Here is a 23,982-nt window from a genome sequence, read left to right as displayed (position 1 = left end):
CAGCAAAATGGTTGGAAAGTCGTGAACTTCATAGAGTGATCTCCTGCTGCTGCAGGTACCCCTGGCCCCACACATAGTTACCCCAACAGTGTTGGCTGCATTTCCTATGCTACAGTCCACTTCTCTGCGGTTATTCTGTAATTACCAATTTGTACTGCTTAATTCCTCCACTTTTTTTGCTCTGTTTTGTTCTCTATGCCCCTTTCTCCTGGATGTTTGTTTGTGTCGCTGGGCATTGCTTCTCAGTTCCCTTTGTCGGTATATCCACTTCAATTCAAAAAGAAAAATAACAATAATTTCCTAATATACTTTGTACCACACAGAACATATACCAAAATTTTAATTTTTTCTTTAGGTTTAGAGGTAATTGTCTCAGAAAAGCATCTAGTATTTGGTTTGGGACATAAAAGGCACTCAGCAAATTGAAATAATTCATTTTTCTACTTAGAAGGGTAACATTAATTAAGATGATATTTTTAAATAAAAATGTAAGAAAAAAAATCAAATCTCATTTTCTATGTTTGTTACTGAATTTGATTGAATGATATTTAATATCTGCAACATTTTGAAGTATTTATCTTGGTTAACTGTGGATTTAAGATCATTGATGGTTAATTATTTAAACAAATTCAAGATATATTCACTTAAAAATTTTCTCAATTTTCAATTATAGTCTTACTTTAACTGTAGTGATTAAAAATAAAACAATCTTTCTGTAGGGAAGAAAAACTATACATGTTTTATAATCCACAAATGTGGCCAGATTTGCTTTAATGGGCTATATGTCTCGAGAAGATAGCTTAATGCAAAGTACGTAAAAGATTTAAAGGTGAAGCAAATTCCCTTGTCCTTTTCTTTAATAAACACCATCACAATTGACCTTTAAAGCTGATAAAGCTATAAAGAAAGACAAGAGCAGATGCAATATTCTGCCAGACCTCTTTGAATATATTTAACAGATGGCCAAGGCAATGATTCTTTATCCAAAGAAATTTCATATTCAGTTTCATTTCGGTACTGATACTTTGTAATATAAAGGGTTTTTTAATATAAAATAAATTGAAACAGGAAGTTAACTGAAAAAATAAAACAAGTTTTTCTTGTGCTAGTGTTAGAGAGGTTTTGAGATAACGAGAACAATAGCCTCTAGCCTCATAAGGAAGTGAAATATGCAAGCAAGCATCTGTGTTTGTTAATTCTATGTCAAGCCTTAGGAATGATCTCAACACTATCCACAAGATATGGGAATTAGGTTGCCTTTTATTTGACCTCTACATTTTTGATTTGTTATATTGTCATTTAGTCTGTGAAAATGTTCAACCCAATCTTTTCAGACTCATAATCAACTAGAGTGGTATTGATCTTCCTATCATCCTCATACCTTTGGAAATCATGTATGAGTAAGAATGTGCACACTCTTATAGATGATCTAAAGCTATTCAATATGTTCTTAGTTATAAATAACACCTTCCAAATTTACTAGAGCTATAAACATCATATAATGACATATACATATATATCCTTTCTCTAATCCACTCGTGCACATTTATATGTATACTTTCGTAGTCACATATGCCACAAATTTCACTCCCAGATGTCTCACTGCCATGTCTACTCTATGCTTACCTTCTAAACAGCCTGATGTCATTAATAGACCCTTGGCTATGAATGAATTGCACACACATCTCCCTGAGAAACCCTGGAAGGAGGATTCCCTGAGCTGGCTTCAGTTCATTTGTTTTCAAACCTTTCTGCTATGGGTAGGAGATATCACTCAGGATCTAGTAAATAAAATGTTGAAATTCAACACTGAACATTCATCTACTCTTCACTATTTTGACAAATATTGATATTCTGACAGTATTGTTTTCCTTTTATCTGTATGCTTTAATACCTTTGTTGTTAATGGTGACGGTCAACCCATTGGAGGTAATTTGTAGACATCATGACATTTCACCTGTAAATACTTTATCATGCATTTTCCAGAATGAAAACTTTTTTTACATAATAATAATATAATTAAAACATGTACCTTAAAATTAATTTATACCCAGTTTAATCCATAATGTTGATCTGTGATATGATTTTTTTTAAAGAATTAGGCCAATTTCCATGTAGATTATCCCATAGTCTGGCTCTCTTTGACTCGCTTCATGACTGATTATATTTATATTAACATTTTTGTTTTGGCAAAAACATCACATAAGGGGTGTTGTGATTTTTTTAATTGATTCACATAAAATGGCACTTAAGTTTTATTTCACTATTAGTGATGCTAAATTTGATCACTTGGTTAAGATGGTATTACAAAGTGTGTCTACTATACAGGTATGCATTTAATTTATTATGAATAAACAATGGATGTGTGATGTTTTAAACTCAGCGAATATGTAATATCCCGACATTATTTGTTCAACAGTTTTTGCATCAGATGATAACTGGTAGTTGTCTTTGTCAAAAGAAAGTTTGGTTTACAAAATTAATTCATTGACACAGTTTAACAACAGACACATACATGCCAAATAAAAAGATTAGTATAAAGTTCTTAATTTATTCATAAAGTTATCTACACTAAGATAACCTAAAATATTGAAGAAAAAAGCACATTTAGTTGTTTGTTGGTATACAGATGAAGATGGGAAGGATAAAGACTTGGGGACCAGAGCTATGCTGTTGGTGGACCAGTTCTAATTAGAAATCAAGTGTCTACCAAATACCAGTCTATTGATGAGAAAATACTGATGCCACATTGAAATTGCTCAAAAATTACCTGGATTTTTTTTCTTCATTTCTCACTTTCTCAAGTCCTGTCCAGATTGTTTATTAATTTGTATAGAAAATGAAAGTGGGGTTGGGAGAGCGGGGAAGCATCTCGGAAGGAGAGCTGTAAGGTCAAGGCCTTCTATAAGCCCTTTATTTTTTACCCAACACAACCAAATAACTTATTTGGAATCAGAACTAAAGGAACATTTGAGAGTTGTGAAATGTATGTCTATATTGATACTTTTGATTAGTTGTACAACTTATCAAGGACAGACTACAAGGTTAATTATATAGTATTTATTCAGGACTGGGGTTTTTTCATGATTTCAAAATTGGGATCTTCAAATATGAAGTTAGGGAATGTTGTCATGTCTGCTTTACCACACATCTATTTAAGCTTGAAAACCCTCCCTCTTCAGCTCTTACTGATAGGCTGGAACAATATCTACAGTTCCTCCACATGCCTACTGCTGAGATTTATATTCTGTAGTCCACAAAGTATTTACACAATTTCAAGTTCTTGTCAAATGCCACTGCTGTAACCAACGTTACTCTGCCAGTGAACTGAGACTGCCAGAGGACAGAAGAGAATTTGAACAGCCTCTGAAGAATCATGATGGCTCTTCTATTCCTTGCACTTGATCCCAAACTGCCAGGGACACTGCTGCTGCCTTCTTTCTGCTTTTGGCCCTGGCTCCACCCACCCACCCACCGGCCTGTCCCAACGCATTACGGACCACCATTTCAGTCTTCAGGTGCCCAATGAACAGGAAGCATCTGGGAAGTTGATTAACTTCCATTTTTGAAAAGATTTTATTTATCTATTTTTAGAGAGAGGGGAAGGGAGGGAGGGAGGGAGAGAAATATCAGTGTGTGGTTGCCTCTCCCGTGCCCCCCACTGGGGACCTGGCCCACAAACCATGCATGTACCCTGACTGGGAATCCAACCAGCAACTCTTTGGTTCGCAGGCCTGCACTCAGTCCACTGAGCCACACCAGCCAGGGTTAACTTCCATTTTTAAATTGAGGCATTTTTAAGAGAAGCATTAGAAATGACACCAAATGCATTATCTTACCCAAATCTGAAAAACTAAGACAAACACAACAGACAAATACTTCTTAGAGAGGTGTGGTAAGAACTTCTATTGGGGTTGTTTAAATTTTCCTAGAGAAGGCAAATAAAATTATGAAGGGATTTGAGCAAAAAGAAATTACACAGAAAAAAATGAAAGGAAAACCTTTCACTTTGTAAAGTCAAAGATTAGGTGAAAAATATTATAGCAACACAAAACACTATGATAGGTCACCAATTCCAAGATTATTAAAAACATCTGCAGCCCAGCAAAGGAGGCGCTTTTAGGGTAAGTGAATTTTGAATACTTGCAAGTGAAAAGCCTAAAATATATCACATCCCAAAGGCTTACAGGTTGAAAACATAAATTTAAGAATTTTGACATATATTAATGGGTGATACATTCAAATCTGAGGATAAATACAAGCTAAAAATATTTGAGAATTGTGTGAAGAGGAGCTACCTTTTTTTATCAAGTGCTGATAAGGATGTGGAGACAGGAGAAGACTTTTGCACTATTAGTGGGAATGCAGACTGGTGCAGCCACTGTGGAAAGCAGTATGGAGATTCCTCAAAAAATTAAAAATGGATCTGCCTTTTGACCCATCAATATTACATCTGCAAATATAGGCAAAGGAACCCAAAACACTAATTTGAAACAACAGAAGCACCCCTATGTTCATTGAAGCATTGTCTACAATCACCAAAATATGGAAGCAGCCCAAGTGTCCATCAGTAGATGAATGGATAAAACAACTATGGGACATTCACTCAGTGGAATACTACTCGGCCATAAAAAATAAAATGTTACCATTTGTGGCAGTCTGGATAGACCTAGAGAACATTATGCTCAATAAAATAAGCCAGTCAGAGAAAGACAAGTACCATATGATTTTGGTGATATATGGAATCTAATGAACAAAGTGAAGTAAGAAGAAAAATAGAAACAGACTCATAGAGAGCTGGACTACAGCTAAGGAGGGAGGCAGTGGGGGGAGCTATTGAGCAAAGAGGAAGAAGAACTAAAGCACTCATGGACACAGGCTACAGGGTGGTGATTGGAGGAGGGAAGGAGGGATGTGGGGACTAAATGATAATGGAAAAAAATACAATAAAATTAAAATGAAATAAAATTGTTTTTATATATTCAGAGACAGGCTCCTCTAATAGTTAAATGTAGGAATAATATAAATGATATTAAAAGCCCTATAATTCTATATTTTAGTCCTAGTAACTTCCTAGTTTTGAAATATATATTAGTTCTGTTTTCAAAACAAAACAATAAGGAAAAGCAATTATTGTTTTGTGTGTTTTTCCAAAATATTAGTATTTTCCTTTAATGCTAAAAATAACACACAATTCATTTCTGAAAATATTAAAAAATTAATGAATTATCCCACAACTAAGTGATTGCTGCTAATGTTTAGTGTATTTTTTAATTTTTTCTAATTATTGATTTTTATATTTGGTTCACACTGTGTAAGTATTTATAAACCTATCTCATTTTTTATTTTTTTTTTAATTTGTGAATTTGGAGTCTATCAGGAGAGGAGCATCTGTCTATACCACATGTTGGGGCTCTTGACAAATAAAATTTAAAAATGAAACAGAACCTCTACTAGGCTAATAAAATAGTTCTCATGGAAAAGTAAACTTTCAAAATCCTGCCAGTTCTTCTCTATTTATCATTATGATTGCAGATCACCTAGGTGCAAAACTTCTTTGACTCATTCTAAACCTCTAAATAATCATTTTTAATTATGAAATGCAAATCTAGAAGGCATCATTTGCCCTCATAAAACGTCTATAGCTTAGCCAATGTTATCATTCCTAACTGTCTTTCACTGGCACAGTTTTCAACAGGCACGAGGTAACTTTTTCTTGGATTCAAGGGACCTTCTGGGTGGGAAGCTTTGAAACTGACTCACATTTGGAGAATGGTTTGGAGTGGCAGTGACTGAAATCTGGAGGCAGAAAAGAGCAACGAAAACCCTGGAGAAAAGGCACTGCGAGGGGAGCTGAGCTCTCCGGGTTTTCCAGAAGCCCCGAGCATTTCATGGAGAAGGCCTGATATCAGTAAAGTGTGTGGCTGCAGCTGGTTTCCACTCAGGCCTCAGCTACCCTACCAAAGTATCCCGTTTGGGAGGTAACAGCCAGGCCTGTGAATATGAACGAAAAGACCTGCTTCTGTCCTACCCAATTCTGGGGCACATCTGGGGCCCATGCAGAGCTCTGGGTTGCCAAAGGCATGGTAGGACACACAGCCGCACACATGGCACCAGGATGGGAGCAGTGGAAGCAAGACCACCAATCACTGACTCCAATTTCATTTTCTTCTTTTCTCTGGTTTTTATTTTATTTTTTTTATTGTTGTTCAAGTACAGTTGTCTCCATTTTCCTGCCAACACATTCCCCTGCCCCACCCACCCCCATCTCCCACACTCAATCCTACCCCTGCTGTGGCTTTGTCCATGGGTCCTTTACACATGTTCCTTGACGACCCTTCCTCTTCTTTCCCCCATTATCCCCTCCTCCCTCCCCTCTGGTCACTGTCAGTTTAGTTCCTATTTCAGTGTCTCTGGTTGTATTTTGCTTGCTTATTTGTCTTGTTGATTAGGTTCCACTTATAGGTGAGAACATATGGTATTCCTCTGGCTTTTGAAAACAGGCCTAACTCCTTTAAACTGAGTATGACTCTAACCGTCCTTGACACTTCAGGTCAGTGGCTTGAGAAGGAGATCTTGGACTGCCTGTCAATAACAATTAATTATTGAAGGTGTAGAAACAAAAGCAAACAATTCAAACCACAACAAAACAATGCCTTGGAACCTCAAGGTGATGCACCCAGTGATGCAGATTACATGATTCTCCCCAGACATGAAGCAGAGCCAGGAAAGCTAATGGTCCCAAAGAGTTGTTCTTTTCTTCATCACTATTGCTCTGAGTACGAAAAAGCTAACCGAGTAGAACCACCTGACATCATGAAAGATGCATCCATTCTCTAGGTGACATTCACTATTTGTTTTAATCTTGATTTTTTTAGAAGAACAAATTTAACCCTTAAATGCACAGAAAGTAAGGTTGTCGTTTTGTTTTTGCTTTCTTATCATTGTTACTTAATTAATATTATTATTTATGAGGAGGAAGGCCTAGTATTCTACTTTTTAAGGACATAAACAATCATTGCTACTATGCCGTTTAAATCTGCTTGAATGAGAACATATGTTTGCCAGTATTAATAATGTGACACTGGTTTTAGGACTGAGTGGAAGCCCAAAGTTGGAAGAAAGGCCTTGGAGAGCTTGCCTTGTCTTTTTCTACTCACAGCCCAGAATAATAGCCCAGCAACCACAAGCCTCTGAGGGTATGATCACATCTTGAAGTACTTCCAGATGTGATGGGAAATAGGAAGATGGAAGTTTGGGCATTACATAACGTATGCAATATATACAAAATATATACAAATACACATATTTGCCAAAATCTGTACCTGCTAATTCTGAATCTTCATTTGACTGATTCACAGATTATTGGTTTTAGCATGGCCAATGGTCTGTGTATGTTTTATTTAATGGTAAGATTATAACTTTGCAGATAGCTTTGTTTCCTTTGTTTACTGAATGATCGCCTTGGTAAATACAGCTCTCACTTTTCAGACAATTAAGCAGGTATTTCCCCTATCAATAAGGACTTGAAGTTAACTAAATTGTTAACTCCTACAAGTAAAAGACTAATACGTTCCTATGCTCCTCTACCCCCTACTCTCTGTGAATAATCATTGTTTAAGGAAAAAGAAAAGAAACTCTCCTATGCACTTAATCAGGCTAGACTAGCCCATTTGGTAGCTGTCACTTGAAATGGATGTGGTGTCACCTTTTCGTAAATGGATGAAAATGTACCACTGATAAACAGGAACCAGCAGTCACAGAGTGCAAGGAAGTGGGTGAGGGGGTAGGGTGGGCATAACAAAAATAAATAAATAAATGAACCAAAAAGGTCTCTACAAAGTGCAACGATAAATCTTTCTGGGCTACTGTTGCGTTCGTGTGAAAGGCAGGGGGCATCATTTGGGTGCTCCTTGAACCGTTTTCTTTTTACCTGTACACAATTACATCTTTACTTCAGGGACAGAGAAAAGGATGGAAAAGAAAAATCAAAACAAAAGAGGGTAATAAAACAAGCGACAGATCTCACAAACTGAGTTATTGCTAATGTCATAATAATGTCACTTTCAGCTAGCCCTTTACCACGACAGGATCCAGGAACTGGGAATCTGGTGGGAGTTTTGTATCCATCGCTTCCCCAACTTTTACAGGTGGAACAGTCAAGCTGACTTACTACCTCGATAGAAAGAAAAATGAAATGTTTAAATGCAGAAAATGGTAAAGCTAATCAATGGTTTTATATCCCTGTGAGCTATTTACTTACTGTAAACTCTAGGATTGAAGTCAATTTGTTTGAAGGATAAGAGAACACAAAAGACTTGAATGAGATGAAAAAAAATTATTGGAAAAGTGGTAGAATCACATATAGGAAGAGATCTCTTATCATTTGAGAAGGTGTTCAAAATATTATGTTCATTTTTTCCTAAATAATGATTAGTTTAGAGCATTAATGTCATTTCTCCTGTTTTTATTAAATACTATAACTCTGTACCAAAAGTAGACGAAACAGAGAACAGCAGAATGGGAGACAGAGTACAGTGGGAACCTAGCACTAATGTTGTCGGTGAGAATACTGTGTTCTCAGTAACCATTACATAATGCCCAAACCTCCTTCTTCCCATTTCCCCTCAAATCAGGGAACACTTTAAGATATGATCAGAACCACAGACTCTTGTGAGCCCGTGGTTATTGTTCTGGGCTGTGGGCAGGAAAAGACAAAGCAGTCTCTAAGGCTCTTCCAACTTGAAGCTTCCACTTGGTCTCAAAACCACTACCACACTTTTAGGTTTTGTAATGGCAGACCTGTTGGGACATCCATGTACCAACATTTCTCTCAGTTACCATGACCACAAAGTAAATCATCCCCAAAGTTAGTGGAATACAGTAAGTATTCCTTATGCTCATAGATTGTGCAGCTCAAGGGTTCAGACAAGACACAGCACAATTTCCTCTGCTCCATGATGTATTCTGGGGCCTCAGTGGAAGACTTGAAGACTGGAACTAGGATCATTTGAAGGCTCATTCACTGAGTGTCTGGCTGTGGATGCTGACTGTGGGCTAAGAGCCTACTAGCTCTCCCGGAGGGACTCCCCCTTTGACCTCTCTACATGAGCTAGTCTGAGCTTCCTTTCAGCATGGTGACTGAATTTCAAAGGAAAATATCCCAAGAGAAAGAGAGAGAGCCGAAAGGAAGCTGTATTCCCTTTTCTAACCCTGCTGTGGAAGCCATGCAGTATTATTTGTGCCATACTCTATTTATAGGAAAAGTCAGAAACTTGTCCAGGTTCAAGCAGAAGGGGAGGGTGAGAGGAGGCTTTGCTTCTTCACGGGGTTCTGGAAGAGAATGAGGAATCAGAAATATTGCTATGACATGTTCAAGAAATAAAATTTGCTCCAGTAAGGAAGCTTGAGTACAGAATAGTTAAAGGATTTAGTCAACAGATCTATGTTCAGCAGGGGGTGAGGCAGAGAACTGATCCCTCTTTCTCATACTCAAAATCCTTTCTTCTTTCAATTACACAACAGTGAGGAAATATTAACCCCAGCTGAGTGAAAGTTGCCCTCAGTGAGGAAAGGGGTATGACATCTTTAGGAAAGCAAAGGTTTATAAAAAGACGAAAAGTAAAATACACTGAGCTACATTATAGAATTAGCATCATACCAGCCTGGCCTGCAGGACTGAAATATTAATTGAATGGATTTGTGTAAAATAAACCCATGATAAAGTCTTCAATATGAAACCCTTACGTTTTAAATTGATAGGCACTATAGCTAAGGTATCTGAAGATGTAAACTGGATTACTGATTTTAATAGGTAAATATAAAATAAATAGGAAAAGTATATATTATAACAAATCAAGACCTCGACATATGATGTGATAGGAGGTGTTTGCCAGTTTCAGATGAATGCCATTAAACAAAACAGAGAATGCTGTGGTTACCCTCACAAGCTCAAATATAAAGCATGCTGAATTAAATATGGCCTGTAAAAAGCTGTTAGTTATTTCTGATTATGATTGGTAACATTATATATATAAATCTTAAATATATACATACATTTTAATTGAAGTATTATTCATAAATATTACAGTATTAGGACAACTTCTTTATTAAAAGTACTATACTATAAGAGTCAATATTAACAAAAATGTATATTTAATATTCTACTTTTGGATATATATATATATATATATATATATATATATATATACACATATATATACATATCTCCAAAGAGAAGCAGTTATATTTAAGATGATGTCTTATCCTGCCTTCTCCCCAAGCAGAACAGGAGACAGTCTTATATTCAGTTAGTTTATGTTCGAATGTGTTCTAAAGAAGCAGGTATACAAAGAGTGGAATAAAAGTTTATCAGGGAAAAATAAGACCACATGGGCAAGTTTTTTTCATTACCATCCAATCCCAACAGAAGCTCTGAGAACACCGACAGAATGGATCCCACCCCTCACTGGATAATGATGTCCCAATGGGTACTCACATCCCCTTCCACTCCTGGATTTCACACGCCGAGAGCAGCAGGAGTTCCCAGAGTGTCCCGTCATCAGTTCAGAGGAGTCACAGGACAGGGAGTGAGAGGGTTGCAGCAAAAGTGTGAGGCAACATGCTGGCCAAATACACCTACAATCGGGGGGGCAGAGAACTGCATATAATTTACATTACATGAAATGCACAGATCTTAAGTGTTTGCTTCAAAGAGTGCTGACACTTTCATATGCAAGTGAAACCATCGCTCTGAACAAGATTTGACTGTTACTATCACCCTGGAAGATTTCATAAAGCATCTTTTTCATCAGTTCTCCTCAACCTCATGGCAACTACTTTCTTATTTCTAGCACATTAAATTGGGAGTTTAACTTAAATTTAAATTAATCTGACTTATAACAATATAAATATAATAAAATATATACTCCATTATCTGATGTCTTTCACTCCAATAATGTTTTTGAAGTTCATCCATGCTGTTATGTAAATCAGTTTTACATTTGTTTTTGTAGTTGGTTAATATTTTTAGTTGTGCTGTTCCACTGTGTGTTTATCCACTCCTTCATTGATGGCATTGTGTCTTCTAGTTTTAGGAATTATGAAGAAAGTTGTTGCAAAAATGCTTGTGCTAATCTTTCTGTAGACATCTATTTACATTTCTTTGCAGTAAAAACCTAGGAATGAAAATGCTGGGTCATAAAGTATATATTTAATTTTATCATAATGTTGCTGAGAAGTTCTACTTATGAGAGTGACATTTTATAGTCACACTGGCTGTTCCACATCCTTGCCAGTTATCTTAGTCACTGCGGACTGCTTACTATAGAAAATCCCATAGACTGAATGGCTTAAAAACAAATATTTATTTCCCACTATTTTGGAGGCCAGGAAGTCCAAGATCAAGGTGTCAGCTGGTTTGGTTTCTGGTGAAAATTTTCCTCCTGGTTTGCAGACTGATACCTTCTTGCTGTATCCTCACATGGCAGAGAGAGAGAGGGAGAGATCGTCTCCACACTCATGCCTTAACTAGCTCCCAAAGGCCCTACTACAAAATACTAGCAAATACAAACATTCAATCCACAGCATCCACTTTGTGTATTGTCTTCTTCCTTTTGGTGGGTAATAATACTCATTCTAGTGGGTGTAGAATGAAATTTCACTCTGGGTTTACTTTGCATTTCCCTAAAGACAAATGCAGTCAAGCACCTTTTGCGGTGCTTAATTGGTCATTCTTTTATCCTTTGTGAAATGTCTGTTGAAGACTTTGCCCATTTTTAACTGGTTGTGTGTTAGTTTTCTCCTGCTGCTGTAGCAGACTACCACAAATTTAGCGGTTTACAATAATGCAAATTTATTTCCTTAGAATTCTGTGGGCTATAAATCCAACACAGGTCTCTTCGGGTTAAAATGAAAGTGTCCCAGGGCTGTGTTCCTGCTGGAGGCTCTAAGGGAGAACCACTGTCTTTTGCTGTTTCCAGCTTCTAGATGCTGCTCCCACTCCTTGACTCATGACCCTTTTCTCCATCTTTAAAGCCAAAAACTGTGCATCGTCTAACCGCTCTTTGTAGTCACATCCTCTTTTCTCTCGGAACTCAGCATTCAGAACATTCTCCGATTTTAAGAACCCTTGTGATTAGATTGGGCCCAAGCAGATAATTCAGAATAATCTCTTCCTTTCAAAGCCTTTAATATAATCACATCTGTGAATTCTTTTTGGTGTGTAAAATAACATGATCTCAGAATGCAGGGACTATAAGATGGGTATCTTTTGGTGGCCATAGGTCAGTCATATGTTTTTTTAATTGTTGATTTGTAGGAGTTCTTTTTTTTATTTAATTTTCCTAGTCATTTTTGGTGACTAGAAATTTTTGAGTTCGATGAAGTCCAGTTTATCACTTTTTCTTTTATGTCCTTTTCATTTTTGTACTTTTGCATCCTGTAAAAGCATTGACTTGCTCTAATACTGTGAATATTCTCTCCTATGTTTCCTTCTAGAGGGTTTATTGTTCCAACTTTTATGGTTAGGTCTATGATTCTTATTGAATTACATTTGTGTATGAAGTGACATAATGGTCATAGTTCTTGTCTTTAGTAAAAATATCTAGTTGTTGCAGCAAAACAAATAGCACCTCCGGTTAAAAAGTGCATACGTCCCTACGAAATGGCACTGGTGCCACAGCTGTAGTTTAGTTCTAGGGGTCTTTCTGTGGTCTGTAGTTCTGTTATATATACATCTATTTGTCTATGCTGACTCCATTACCATACTCCCAGGACTACTGTAGCATTGGAATAGTTTTAGAACCACGTATGTAAAAGTGTTTTAGTTATTCTGGGTTGTATACATCTTGATATTAAGTTTAGAATCAGCTTGTCAATTTCTACCAAAATCATGCTGCAAATTTGATTGGGATTGCACTGGATCTCTAAAGAAATGTGAGACCTTCAACAAAATCCTCAGTCTCTGAATCCGTGTACATCGTATCTCTCTCCATTGTGTAGGTCTGAGAGAAAACATCTTTTCTTATTAACAAATTGAAAAAGCTATTGATATTTCACAATTATGAAGTTAGTTATAGGTTTTTCATAAATGCCCTGCATTGTATTAAGAAAGTTTCCCTAATTTTCTAGTTTTATGAGAAATTTTATTATTAATGGGTATTGAATTTTGTAAAGGCTTTCGTCACCATCAGGTGAGATAATCATATTTTTTTTTCAGTTTTTTTGGTAAATCACATCAATTTATTTTTCTAATGTTAAACTAAGCACACATTTATGAGGTAAACCCCACTGGTTCTGATATATTATTTTTTTTATGTTTTGGTGGATTTAGGTTACTATTGCTTTTATAGAAATTTGCATCTGTATCATGAGAGTTTATGATCTGAAATTCTGAAATTCTTTTCTTGGCCTGAATTGTCATTATCAGGTTTTGTTTCACAGTTACACAAATCTCATGAAAAATGAGTTGGGAAGTTTCCTATCGCTTGCTAACATCGCTGTCATCGCTCACTTCTTAAGGTAAAAACAGAGATAACTGTTTCTACGTCTTTCTTCTTTCCTAGTAAACATACTTGCAGCTAAAAATTTCCTTCAAAGCACTGATTCATTATTGTACAACTTTTGATATGTTCTATTCTCATGTTCATTCATTTCAAAATAGTTCTAAATATCCTTCGTGATTTCTTCCTTGACCATAAATTATTTAAAAAGTAATTTTGCTTGATTTCCAAATATTTGAAAATCATCTGCATCAGTACAACATACAATAGAAATATACTGTGAGCCACAGATATATTTTTTAAATCTTCAAATACCATATAAAAAGTTCAAATAAAATAAAAATAAATGTAATTTAATAATGTATTTTACCTCAATAGGTCCAACATAAATCATTTCAACATGTAATCAATATAACATTATTAACAAAACATTTTACATTATTTTTGTACTAAGTCTTTGAAATTTGATATGTACTTTGCCCTTACAATACATCTCAATTTGGCTTCATCACATGCAAGTGTTCAGGTGACACGCAGCCACGCTCAGCATATTGGAAAGCACAGCCCTAGCAGGATGGTCTTTTTCCTGAGAGTTCCCATCTTAGGTCTCTGTCTGTGCTAAAATACTTGGTATGAAAGTGTTAGAAGAGGAACAGGAAAATACTAGTTTATCTGTGCTAGGGGACAGGCCTAGTTTTGGGTCTTCATTTTTCCAAATAAAGGTGGAAATCAATGCCTCCAGAGATAGTTGAGTGACAAAGGTATCACGTACGATATAACACAGGACGTGTAAGACAGAACCCGTGCCTCAGGAACTCGAGCTCGAGCTCATTCACGGCACACTAAGAATCCTCACTCGCTGCTCCCCAAACAGAGATAGTTCTATATTTTAGAATGAATTACGAGATCAATTTTTCCTGATGGAATCTATCATCAATCCATCACTTCTTCATCTATACATACATCCATACATGAACACATGCATTTATATAGAGATGCACATGTGTATATTTACGAGCATACCTCTGTATCGAGTGTGTGTGTGTGAAAGATTCTCAGACTCATTCACTTAAATATGGCCATTTTCGTTCCCAGGGTCACGTTCTTTTCTTATTAAAGCTCTGACTTTTACCATAGTTTCTCCCTATGGAGATTATGCTTTCCGTTACTTTGCAAGATCTCCCATACTTACAGTTAGATCATGGGTTGTATTTTCAGCAGTCAGCCCCTTGACTGCATAAAATGGGGTTTTTTTATAAATGCCACCATGGAAGCACTTTAGTTTTAAAACATAATATTTAACTAAACTTGGCTTATCATTTTCTTTTGTCAGGGCTTTCAAAACAATAACAAAAACCACCTAGCTTCACAATCCTTCTATTTATGAATACTCCTATACTTTTGAAGTCCCAAAGCTATCATATAACCTAGGCCTTTGAAAACTATACTGTGTATCTGAATTACCTGAAGGACTTATTATACCAAAAATGGCTGGACTGCACTCCACAGAGTTTCTGGTTCTGTAGTCTTGGGTGGGACTACGTAGGAGGGACTCCATAAATATTATTGACTTGATTCTTATATCCCAATGGAGAGGAAACCTAACTAGAGTTAGGGTACTGCCTCAGATGGTATAACTTACTGGCCCCTAAGTACATTGAACTTATAACCATGTTAGTATATGCTCTCTGACTAGCTAAGTAATTGCATGAATAATCTACTGTTTATTAATTTGTAGAGATAGTCACCAAGTATTTTTAAGATTTGTTAAGGCACCTGGCTATGTGCTCAAGCTATAAGAAAAGAATGAAGCTCTTCTTTGCCTTTTTTGAGGTCACTGTCTAGTGCAGGTGATATACCCACTAACAACTAATTTTAGAACAATAGTGAGAAGTGGAAAGATGTGTGCGTGTACAGCAATTACGGGAGATTAGCAGAGGGTGAGTGAGTGGTTAGGGGCATCAGGGACAATTACTGGGAAGTGGGATGTATGAGGTGAAAAATGATTAGATGATGGGCAAGTGAGTGAGAGGAGGAAAAAGGGAAAGGAAGCTTTCCAAGAAGTGTACTTAGCAAAGATCTGTGAATAGTAATTATGTGGGGTAAAATACAAGTGATTTAGTTCTGTTAGATTCTAGCGTGAAGCAGGAGTTTTGGTGGATTAGGCTGAAGGTCCAAATGTTCCTCTGTCTACGAGCTTGGACTTGATCCTGGAGGCAAGGGGTTTGCTGAATGGTGTGAATCATCACAAAAACAAATATTTGCACTAATGTCTGCATAGATCCAAACTTCCTATTGCAATTTCTGTATAATATACAATTTAGCCACCTTAGTCCTGGGTTCTAGTTGTGGCTATGACTAGTTAAGTAGTAACTCAAGTGGTCATTCACCTTTGTTATCTGTTACTTTAGCTGCTAAAGATGAGCCACTTTACTATGTTTCAAGGCATTGTTGGACCACGTATCAAACGGAACAGTAGATGTGACAACTTCTAAATGCATATTCACATAACATGTATTGTTCATATTATTTCAGGTTGTTAGAAGACAGATGTTTAATGCACAAAACATCACTCTCCCGTGCAAATGCTCACTCGTTTGCATAAAGGCTGTAACAGCGCATAGGTAGTAAAGTGGGAGAACACTGATATAACCTATGCATTACACTTTCAGGAATAAAAACATTTTTGTGGGTCTTTTTGTGCAACTGAGCTAAATATTCAGTATGCATCTCTTATTGGTGTTCATACATATACAAACATACACATATGAATGACACATACAGAAAAAAACCCAGAATAGTCTAGAACGTGGACCTGTTGTAGTACAGGCTTCCCCCTCTAGGTGAGTGTTCTAGGAGCCCATCTGCATCAGTGTACCAGCTGTCATTGCTGTAAGGGCTGCGTTTGAGCTTCAGCGACTTTTTTTTTTTAAGAATCTTTCATTGCATTTGCCCATTTCATGATGGGTGCTTTATGAAGGCACCTGCCCACACGGCACTGAGTGTTCAGCACTTTTTGACCGAAAAACGTCATGGTTCCCATACCCCACCCCCCTATTTACCTGATCTCACCCCAGAAGCAACTTGTTTTTGTTTCCCAGGGTGAAACAAATCCTCAAAGGGAGACATTTTGCTGATGTGAGAGAGCTGAAACAAAAAAAAAATGGCAGAAGCACTAAAAGCTATTAAAATCAATGAGTTCAAAAACTGTTTCGAGCAGTGGAAAAAACGTCTTGATAGGTGTATTGCATCAAATGGAGAGTACTTTAAAGGTGACTGAAGTTTAAACATGTCAGAATAAGTACACAATTTTTTATAAATAAATTCTGGTTTTGGGGGTCCTCCCTTGTACATATATATGTACATGTATATGTATATGAGACACATTTTAGGAAATATCCACAACTAATAACAATTGATTTCTGGCTTATAATTTCTTCAAGGACACTAAATCCTAAATGAATGTTTGAAACCAGCTACTCTCTGACTGTATGAGAGGAGAAGATTAAAACCAAGTCTTCAGTTTCTTCGGCTTCATGACTTTCAACCCATCATGCTTCACTACCCCAATTTTATTTTTTATGTGCATTTATATTAGAAAAGAAGGAGTTGGCAATCCTAGTAGTTCAATATCACTTTCAACCTTTTCTCTCACCTCCATAGAGAGCCATCACTTTTGAAAATCTTGTTTATTGAGTCATCCTACCTAAGGCATTACGGACTTAGACAGGTCACATTTGCAACTAGCGTGCATACAGTTCTGGGGCAGCATGCATTTGTTTCAGCCCCCTCATCCTCCACTCTCTCTCCTCACCACACATACACAGCCCTTGGCTTCTCTTGAGTTTAATGACTGCTCTTAAATGTTATAGGAAAGAGAGCAGAGTCAGGGAAAAGTGGGTGCCATAAAAAATGTGCAAGGGAAGTCACGTTGTCACTGATGATACTCTTGTGCAGATCACAGCATGATAGCCTCAGTGTAAGGCCTTCCCAGGCTCAGTAAAAACGAAAACAACATTGTAATAAATTAGCTGGCACTGCACTTCCCTAGGGCTCAGTGACAGCTTGATAAATAACCCTACACAGGTACGATCTGGCTTTCCCTCTGCCATGGTTTCCTACCACAATATTTTCAGGCCTTAAGCCAGGTCATCAACACTTTATTAATATTCCAACACAAAGAGGGAGAGTTAAGATAACACGAGGGATATGTTTCCTTGGACAATACAATACATTAACAGTATAATACTATATCCAGGTTAAGTTTTTATTGATCACCATAAGGATTATTATTTTTATATTATTTAGTAGTTGGACTATTCCAACCCTTCTCATAAAGTACATAGAATAATCCTAGAAGTACCTCTTAGGTTTGTCTCTGATTTTTGAGGTATATCTCCTGGTTTTATTTTCTGATATTTGTGAAGGAGGTGCTTAAACTTCTCAGCATTATTTGTGTGCAAAATTTATTCCTCAGTACATTTTCCATTATACATATGAAATATATATGTATATATAAATTATGTATATAATACAATTGTGTTTTATAAATATTTATATCACATTCACTTAACCTCAATCCATCATATAAATTCAGTTATATTTGTATAACTTTCGTAAGGAAGGAATAACTTAGCATATAACTTTTCTACCTAAACTACTATTGTCAGAAATAAATCTATATTTACTCTCTGTGTCCCAATCATTTTTTCTGATGAAAAATAAGTAAGCCATAAACATCTCTTTGCCATTAATTATTACACCAGAGAAAATGAATGTTCAAGTGAATAATAATAAAACTGATTTTCACTGAACAGCAAAGCTGGATAAAGGGAGAATAAAAAATCTATTTCTAGTTTTTGAGGGTTGGCTTGCATCATTAACTTGACTCCATAATACTGGGCATATTTTAGTCTCTATACATACATTCATATTTTGTAACACTTTGCATATCTAAATTATATCATGAGTTCAGATGCTTATGGTTCTATCCACTTGGGCTGAATGTGTTTGCATGTTTGCACTGCTGTGGTATGTTTCTGGTATGAATTTTAAAACAGTAATAATAACAGCTATTATGTATTCAACACTATATGTGTGTGTGTATCCATTACTGTTTTAAAAGTTTTATATATTTATTTTATTTATTTTGCAAAATGACTATGTAGGTACATAGTTTATCCCCTTCTAAATATGAGGAATAAGTTAATAGCTAATAAGTTAGCTAGAACTATTCACTAAGAAAATTGTAGGACCACAATTCAAAACCTGTAAGTCTATCTCTGGAGCTTCAACTTCTAACCAGGGTGCTATAGTTCAAAAAGCAGGTCTTTGGCATCAGATGCAGAGTTAACAGTATAATTATCTCCAATGATCTTTCCCCTCAAACATATATAATCTCAAACCTAAGTATACCTGGATTTCATGGAACTCTTGCAAATCCTCCTCAAAAAAAAATCCTTCTGATTAAATTTACCACATTTCCATTACTCCTTTACTATGCTCATTTTACTTTATTTAAATGAAAGGTTGAATTAAAATTGGGAAGATCTAAGAATAATCATCAAAATCTCCACCATATATCCAAGCTTTATTAATGTGGAAATGCACTGCTACTGAATAGTGAAAGTTTATCAGATATAAGAAATGGCCAGTGAAGGGTCATTTGACCCAAAGTAGGACCTATGTTCATCTTCCAAAAAAAAAGAAGATAATTCACTGAGGAGAAACCTCATTTTATTAATGTTTATAGTTTTAGTTCTGAGCATGATGCATAACAGGGCACTCATTAAATATTTGTTATATCAGACAAACCCAACTGACTCCAATATATCCAAGAAATCTTTTATTTTATAATTTTAATGGCAGGAGAGTCCACATGGAATAATTAATACCTTAGAAAGATTTTGGGTTCCAAATGACAAAAACATTCTTTATTTAAAATGAGAATTTAAGAGAAAGAACACATGGATCCTGTCAAGATGGTGGTAAAGGGAAACATGGTTCACCTCTTAGCTCAACTGCAGCCAGCCTATAGAACAACCACCAGTCCGCCCATCAGAAATTGTGTTGAATGGAAGTCCTACAACTGCAGACTTACAGGGAAAACTACAACAACGTGACTGGCAACAAAAGGCTTCAGCAAGCCCCTTACCTTTTGCTAAGTTGCCCCAGGTCTGGCACTAGTGGCAGCAGGCCTTGGTTCACAGCTTGTCATCACTTGAGCACCTCTAAGCCTGGCACAAGTGGCAACCATCCGCAGATTGCTTTGTAGCTTATGCTGTGTGGAGAACAGGTGGTGGCTGACCTTGGACTTGCCAACAACAATCAAGGCTCACACAGTGGGTGCACCACGAGTACCCAGCTTAGGTAATAGGGGAGGCCGTGCCACTGGACCCAATAGGAAACAAACTATATTAGGCCATCCTACAAAGCCTGGGAAACATAGCAGCTCTACCTAATACATAGAAACAAACACAGGGAGGCTGCCAAAATGAGGAGACAAAGAAACATGGCCCAAATGAAAGAACAGATCAAAACTCCAGAAAAAGAACTAAACAAAATGGAGACAAGCAATCTATTAGATGCAGAGTTCAAAACACTGGTTATAGGAGTGCTCAGTGAACTTAGAACTTAAACAGTATAAAAAAGGGCATGGAAGCCATAAATAAGAACCAGTCAGAAATGAAAGAGACACTAATTAAAATAAAAAACAATTTGCAGGGAATCAACAGTAGAATAGATGAAGCTGAGAATCAAATCAGCGATTTGGAATATAAAAAAGTAAAAAATGCCCCATCAGAACAGCAAGAAGAAAAAAAAAAAAACTAACAAAAAATGAGGACAGTTTAAGGAGCCTCTGGGAAGACTTCAAGCATGACAACATTTGCATTATGGGGATACCAGAGGAGAAGAAAGAGAGCAAGGAAATGAAAACCTATTTAAAGAAATAATGACAGAAAACTTCCTTAACTTGGTGAAGGAAATAGACATACAAGTCCAGAAAGTTCAGAGAGTCCCAAACAAGATTAACCCAAAGAGGCCCAGCCCAAGACACGTCATAATTAAAATGCCAGAAGTTGAAGACAAAAATGGAATCTTAAAAGCAGCAAGAGTAAAGCTGCTTATGGGAGCCCCTATGAGACTGTCAGCTGATTTCTCAACAGAAACATTTCAGGTAGAAAGGATTGGCAAGAAAATTCAAAGTAATTAAAAGCAAGGACCTATAACCAAGATTACTGTACCCAGCAAAGCTATCATTTAGAATCAAAGGACAGTAAAGAGCTTCCCAGATAAGAAAAAGCTAAAAGAGTACATCACCACCCAACCAGCATTCTATGTTAAAAGGTTTTCTTTAAGAAAAAGATAAAAATATGAATAATAGTATAGCAACAGATACATATCTATCAACAATTAAATATAAAAGGCAAAATCAACAGACAAGCAGAACAGAAACAGAATCATAGATACACAGAACATTTTCATAGTTCCCAGATGGGAGGGGGGTCAGGAAGATGGGCGAAAAAGATGAAAGGAGTAAGAAGTACAATTTGGTAGTTACAGAACAGTCATGGGGATGCAAAGTACAGTATAGGGAATAGGACAGCCAAAGAACACATATGCATGACCTATGGACATGGACGACAGTGTAGGGATTGCCTGAGGGAGTGGACGAGGGACTGGGTGGAGGCATGCAAAGGGAAAAATCGGGAAAACCGAAATGTCATAATCAATAAAATATAATTAAAAAAAAGAAAGAAAAACACATGGAACTCAAGCTCAAAAATATAAAACTGGATTTTACCAGGCACTGGAAACAAATTGGAGGGGTCCCCATCAGCCCAGTTGATTATCTCTCTCTCTCTTTAGTCACCTGTTTTATCACCATTTGTTTCCTCTCAGCATCCCTTCAGTCTTCTCTTCTCCGGAGTTTAGATTTTTCTGCTACTTCTTACATGTAACAGAAAACTGTAACTCCAACCCAATTATATCCTCATGTATAATTTCCATTCTTAAACATGTACAAAATGGTATCCACACAGTACAAAAATCTCTAGAAAATTTAGGGGGAAATCAACTAAGTATTGATCTGAAGGGCAAATACTTTAAATTCAGTGATACAAAAGTGTATTACTTCTATTTTCATCAGTTATCTATGTGAAAGAGAATAAATATAAACCACCAAAGTAGTTTGGTCATTTAGTCTCCACAACAGGTGGAGTTTTTCAATATACATCAAGTCAACACTTTCACATAAAAATTACACACATGTTAAGTCAAAATGCAAACTTCTTTAGCTGCATTTTAATAAAAGTAGAAAAATAAGCATAGAGGTAGCCAAATATTGTGTTTGGTGCTCTATTGCCTTTGAGAGAAATGTGTTTTATTCTGTGATCATGCCCATCCTCCACTCTGTTTTGCGTTACAGTTGATATGCTGTTAGTTCTGTCTTTTATCTTCACTACTTATCAAATTAGAAAATTTAGGGATTAAGTAGGCATCCCAAGTACTATTTTTGTTTAAGTTTTTGTTAGTGAAAGGAAAACCAAAACAACTAGTAGTTTGTAGTAAAAGCACAGGTGCAATAAGGACCTTAACACAATAAAATCAGAAAACAATCAAAGAGTAATGGCAGAGAAAGGTCAAGAAGGGAAAGCGTAATTTGAAATTTGGATGACTGAGAAATATTTTGTAGCTCTGTTTTATAAACAATTGAGTCAGGAGAAGCACAGTGATTTCCTTATTCCTGTTGGCACATACTGTGGTGTGCCAGATAATGGTCTCCAGTGCCATTCACGGCCTGATTCTTGGAAACTTACTTGGCAAAAGTGACTTTGCAATTTTTGTTAAGATTAAGGTCTTGAGATGAGCATTGTCTTGGTGGGCCCATTCTAATCCCAGGAGTCCTTAAACAGTGGGGGAACTTTCCCAGCTGCAGAAAAGCAGAGTGATAGCAGCAATGGGATTTGCTACCCTGTCGCTGATTCTGACAGGCAAGGAATAGAAAGAGTCCTCTAAGAGTTGGAAAAGGCAAGCAAATGGATGCTCTCCTACCTAGATTCTTCAGAAGGGGAAAATCTGACACCTTGGTTGTAGGACTGCTGACTTCCACACTGTAAGATAATAACTTTGTGTTGTTTCAAACTACCAATTATATGGTAATTAATTACAGTAACAATGAGGAAGTAATACAGATAAAGAAGTGAAAACCTGTTCACAGAAAAAAAATGTCTTTTTGGTTTCCTTCATTCTTAACTGTATGAGGAAACTTTACACATAAAAACTTTATAAAGGATAAATAAGTACCCTAATGAAAAATAACCCCAATGGCATTATTGCAAAAAAGAATTACAGAGACTTTTTAAAAATTTTTTATTGTTGTTCACGTATAGTTGTCTCCATTCCCCCCCACTCTCCCCTTCCCATCCCCCTCCCCTCCCACCCTCAATCCTTCCCCTCTTTGGTTTTGTCCATGGGTACCTAATACATGTTCCTTGATGACCCTTTCCCTTCTTTCCCCCAAGACACCCCTCCCACCTCACCTCTGATTACTGTCAGTTTGTTCTTTATTTCAATGTCTCTGATTATATTTTGCTTGTTCGTTTGTTTTGCTAATTATGTTCCACTTATAGATGAGACTGTATGGCATTTGTTTTTCACTGAGGAACATCAGCCATGGCTCTCCACTACCCCATGGCCATGGGCCCCAACAAGGGTCACAAAGTGACAAAGAACGTGAGCAAGCTGAGGCACAGCTGCCCCCGCGGGCACCTCACCAAGCACACCAAGTTCGTGCGGGACATGATCCGGGAAGTGCGTGGCTTTGCCTCCTATGAGCAGCCCGCCGTGGCACTGCTCAAGGTCTTTAAGGATGAGAGAGCCCGAGAATTCATCAAGAAAAGGGTGGGGACACACATCTGTGCCAAGAGGAAGAGAGAAGAGCTGAGCAATGTCCTTGAAGCCTTGAGGGAAGCAGCAGCCAAGGAGGACTAGCCCCATGCATGCCCTCTGTGTAATAAAAGCTGTTCAGAAAAAAAGACATCTTTATATGATTAAGTTTAAACTGTTTTTTTTTTAGAAAGCTATATGAAGAGAGAAGGATGAAACTCATAAATGAAACCTGAGGAATCTTTAGATTTAACATCTCTTTGCCATTCATTACAATAAAAAATATTATTTTTCAATAATAGAAATACTTTACTCTCCATTGGGGTCAGATTTGGCACCTGGACAGTAACTTTCTTGATTTGAATTCATTGAAACATCAGTTACATAGAACATGTTTAGAAACTGGCCTCAGACCCAATCATACTCCTCATTTGTGTCAGTCAATTTGTCACTAAGTGTATGGTGTGACATTAAGATACATCAAATATTTCAAATAATTAATAAAATCTTGCTCTAGGAGACTGAACTGCCAGAACTACGGCTTTCCTGTACAGCCATGATCTACCTAAGGACATTTTGGTCAATGAAGGCC

General features: G+C 36.8%; 1 protein-coding gene across 1 annotated transcript; it reads left to right on the top strand.

Moving 5' to 3' along the window:
• The first annotated feature begins 23,177 nt into the window (after nt 1–23,177).
• On the top strand, nt 23,178–23,495 carry LOC112309403 (large ribosomal subunit protein eL36-like). Its single transcript, XM_045199606.2, has one exon. The coding sequence runs from the start codon at nt 23,178–23,180 to the stop codon at nt 23,493–23,495; it is 318 nt and encodes a 105-aa protein (XP_045055541.2).
• The last annotated feature ends 487 nt before the right edge of the window (nt 23,496–23,982 follow it).

This window comes from Desmodus rotundus, chromosome 3, assembly GCF_022682495.2.
Source record: "Desmodus rotundus isolate HL8 chromosome 3, HLdesRot8A.1, whole genome shotgun sequence".
In the NCBI taxonomy this organism is placed as follows: Eukaryota; Metazoa; Chordata; class Mammalia; order Chiroptera; family Phyllostomidae; genus Desmodus; species Desmodus rotundus.
The sequence above is the reverse complement of the archived record's forward strand: the minus strand, read 5'-3'. Positions and strand labels throughout refer to the sequence as shown.

What these genes read in the sequence shown, in the direction of transcription:
- LOC112309403 (XM_045199606.2), top strand. Translation starts at nt 23,178, where the DNA reads ATGGCTCTCCACTACCCCATGGCCATGGGCCCCAACAAGGGTCACAAA.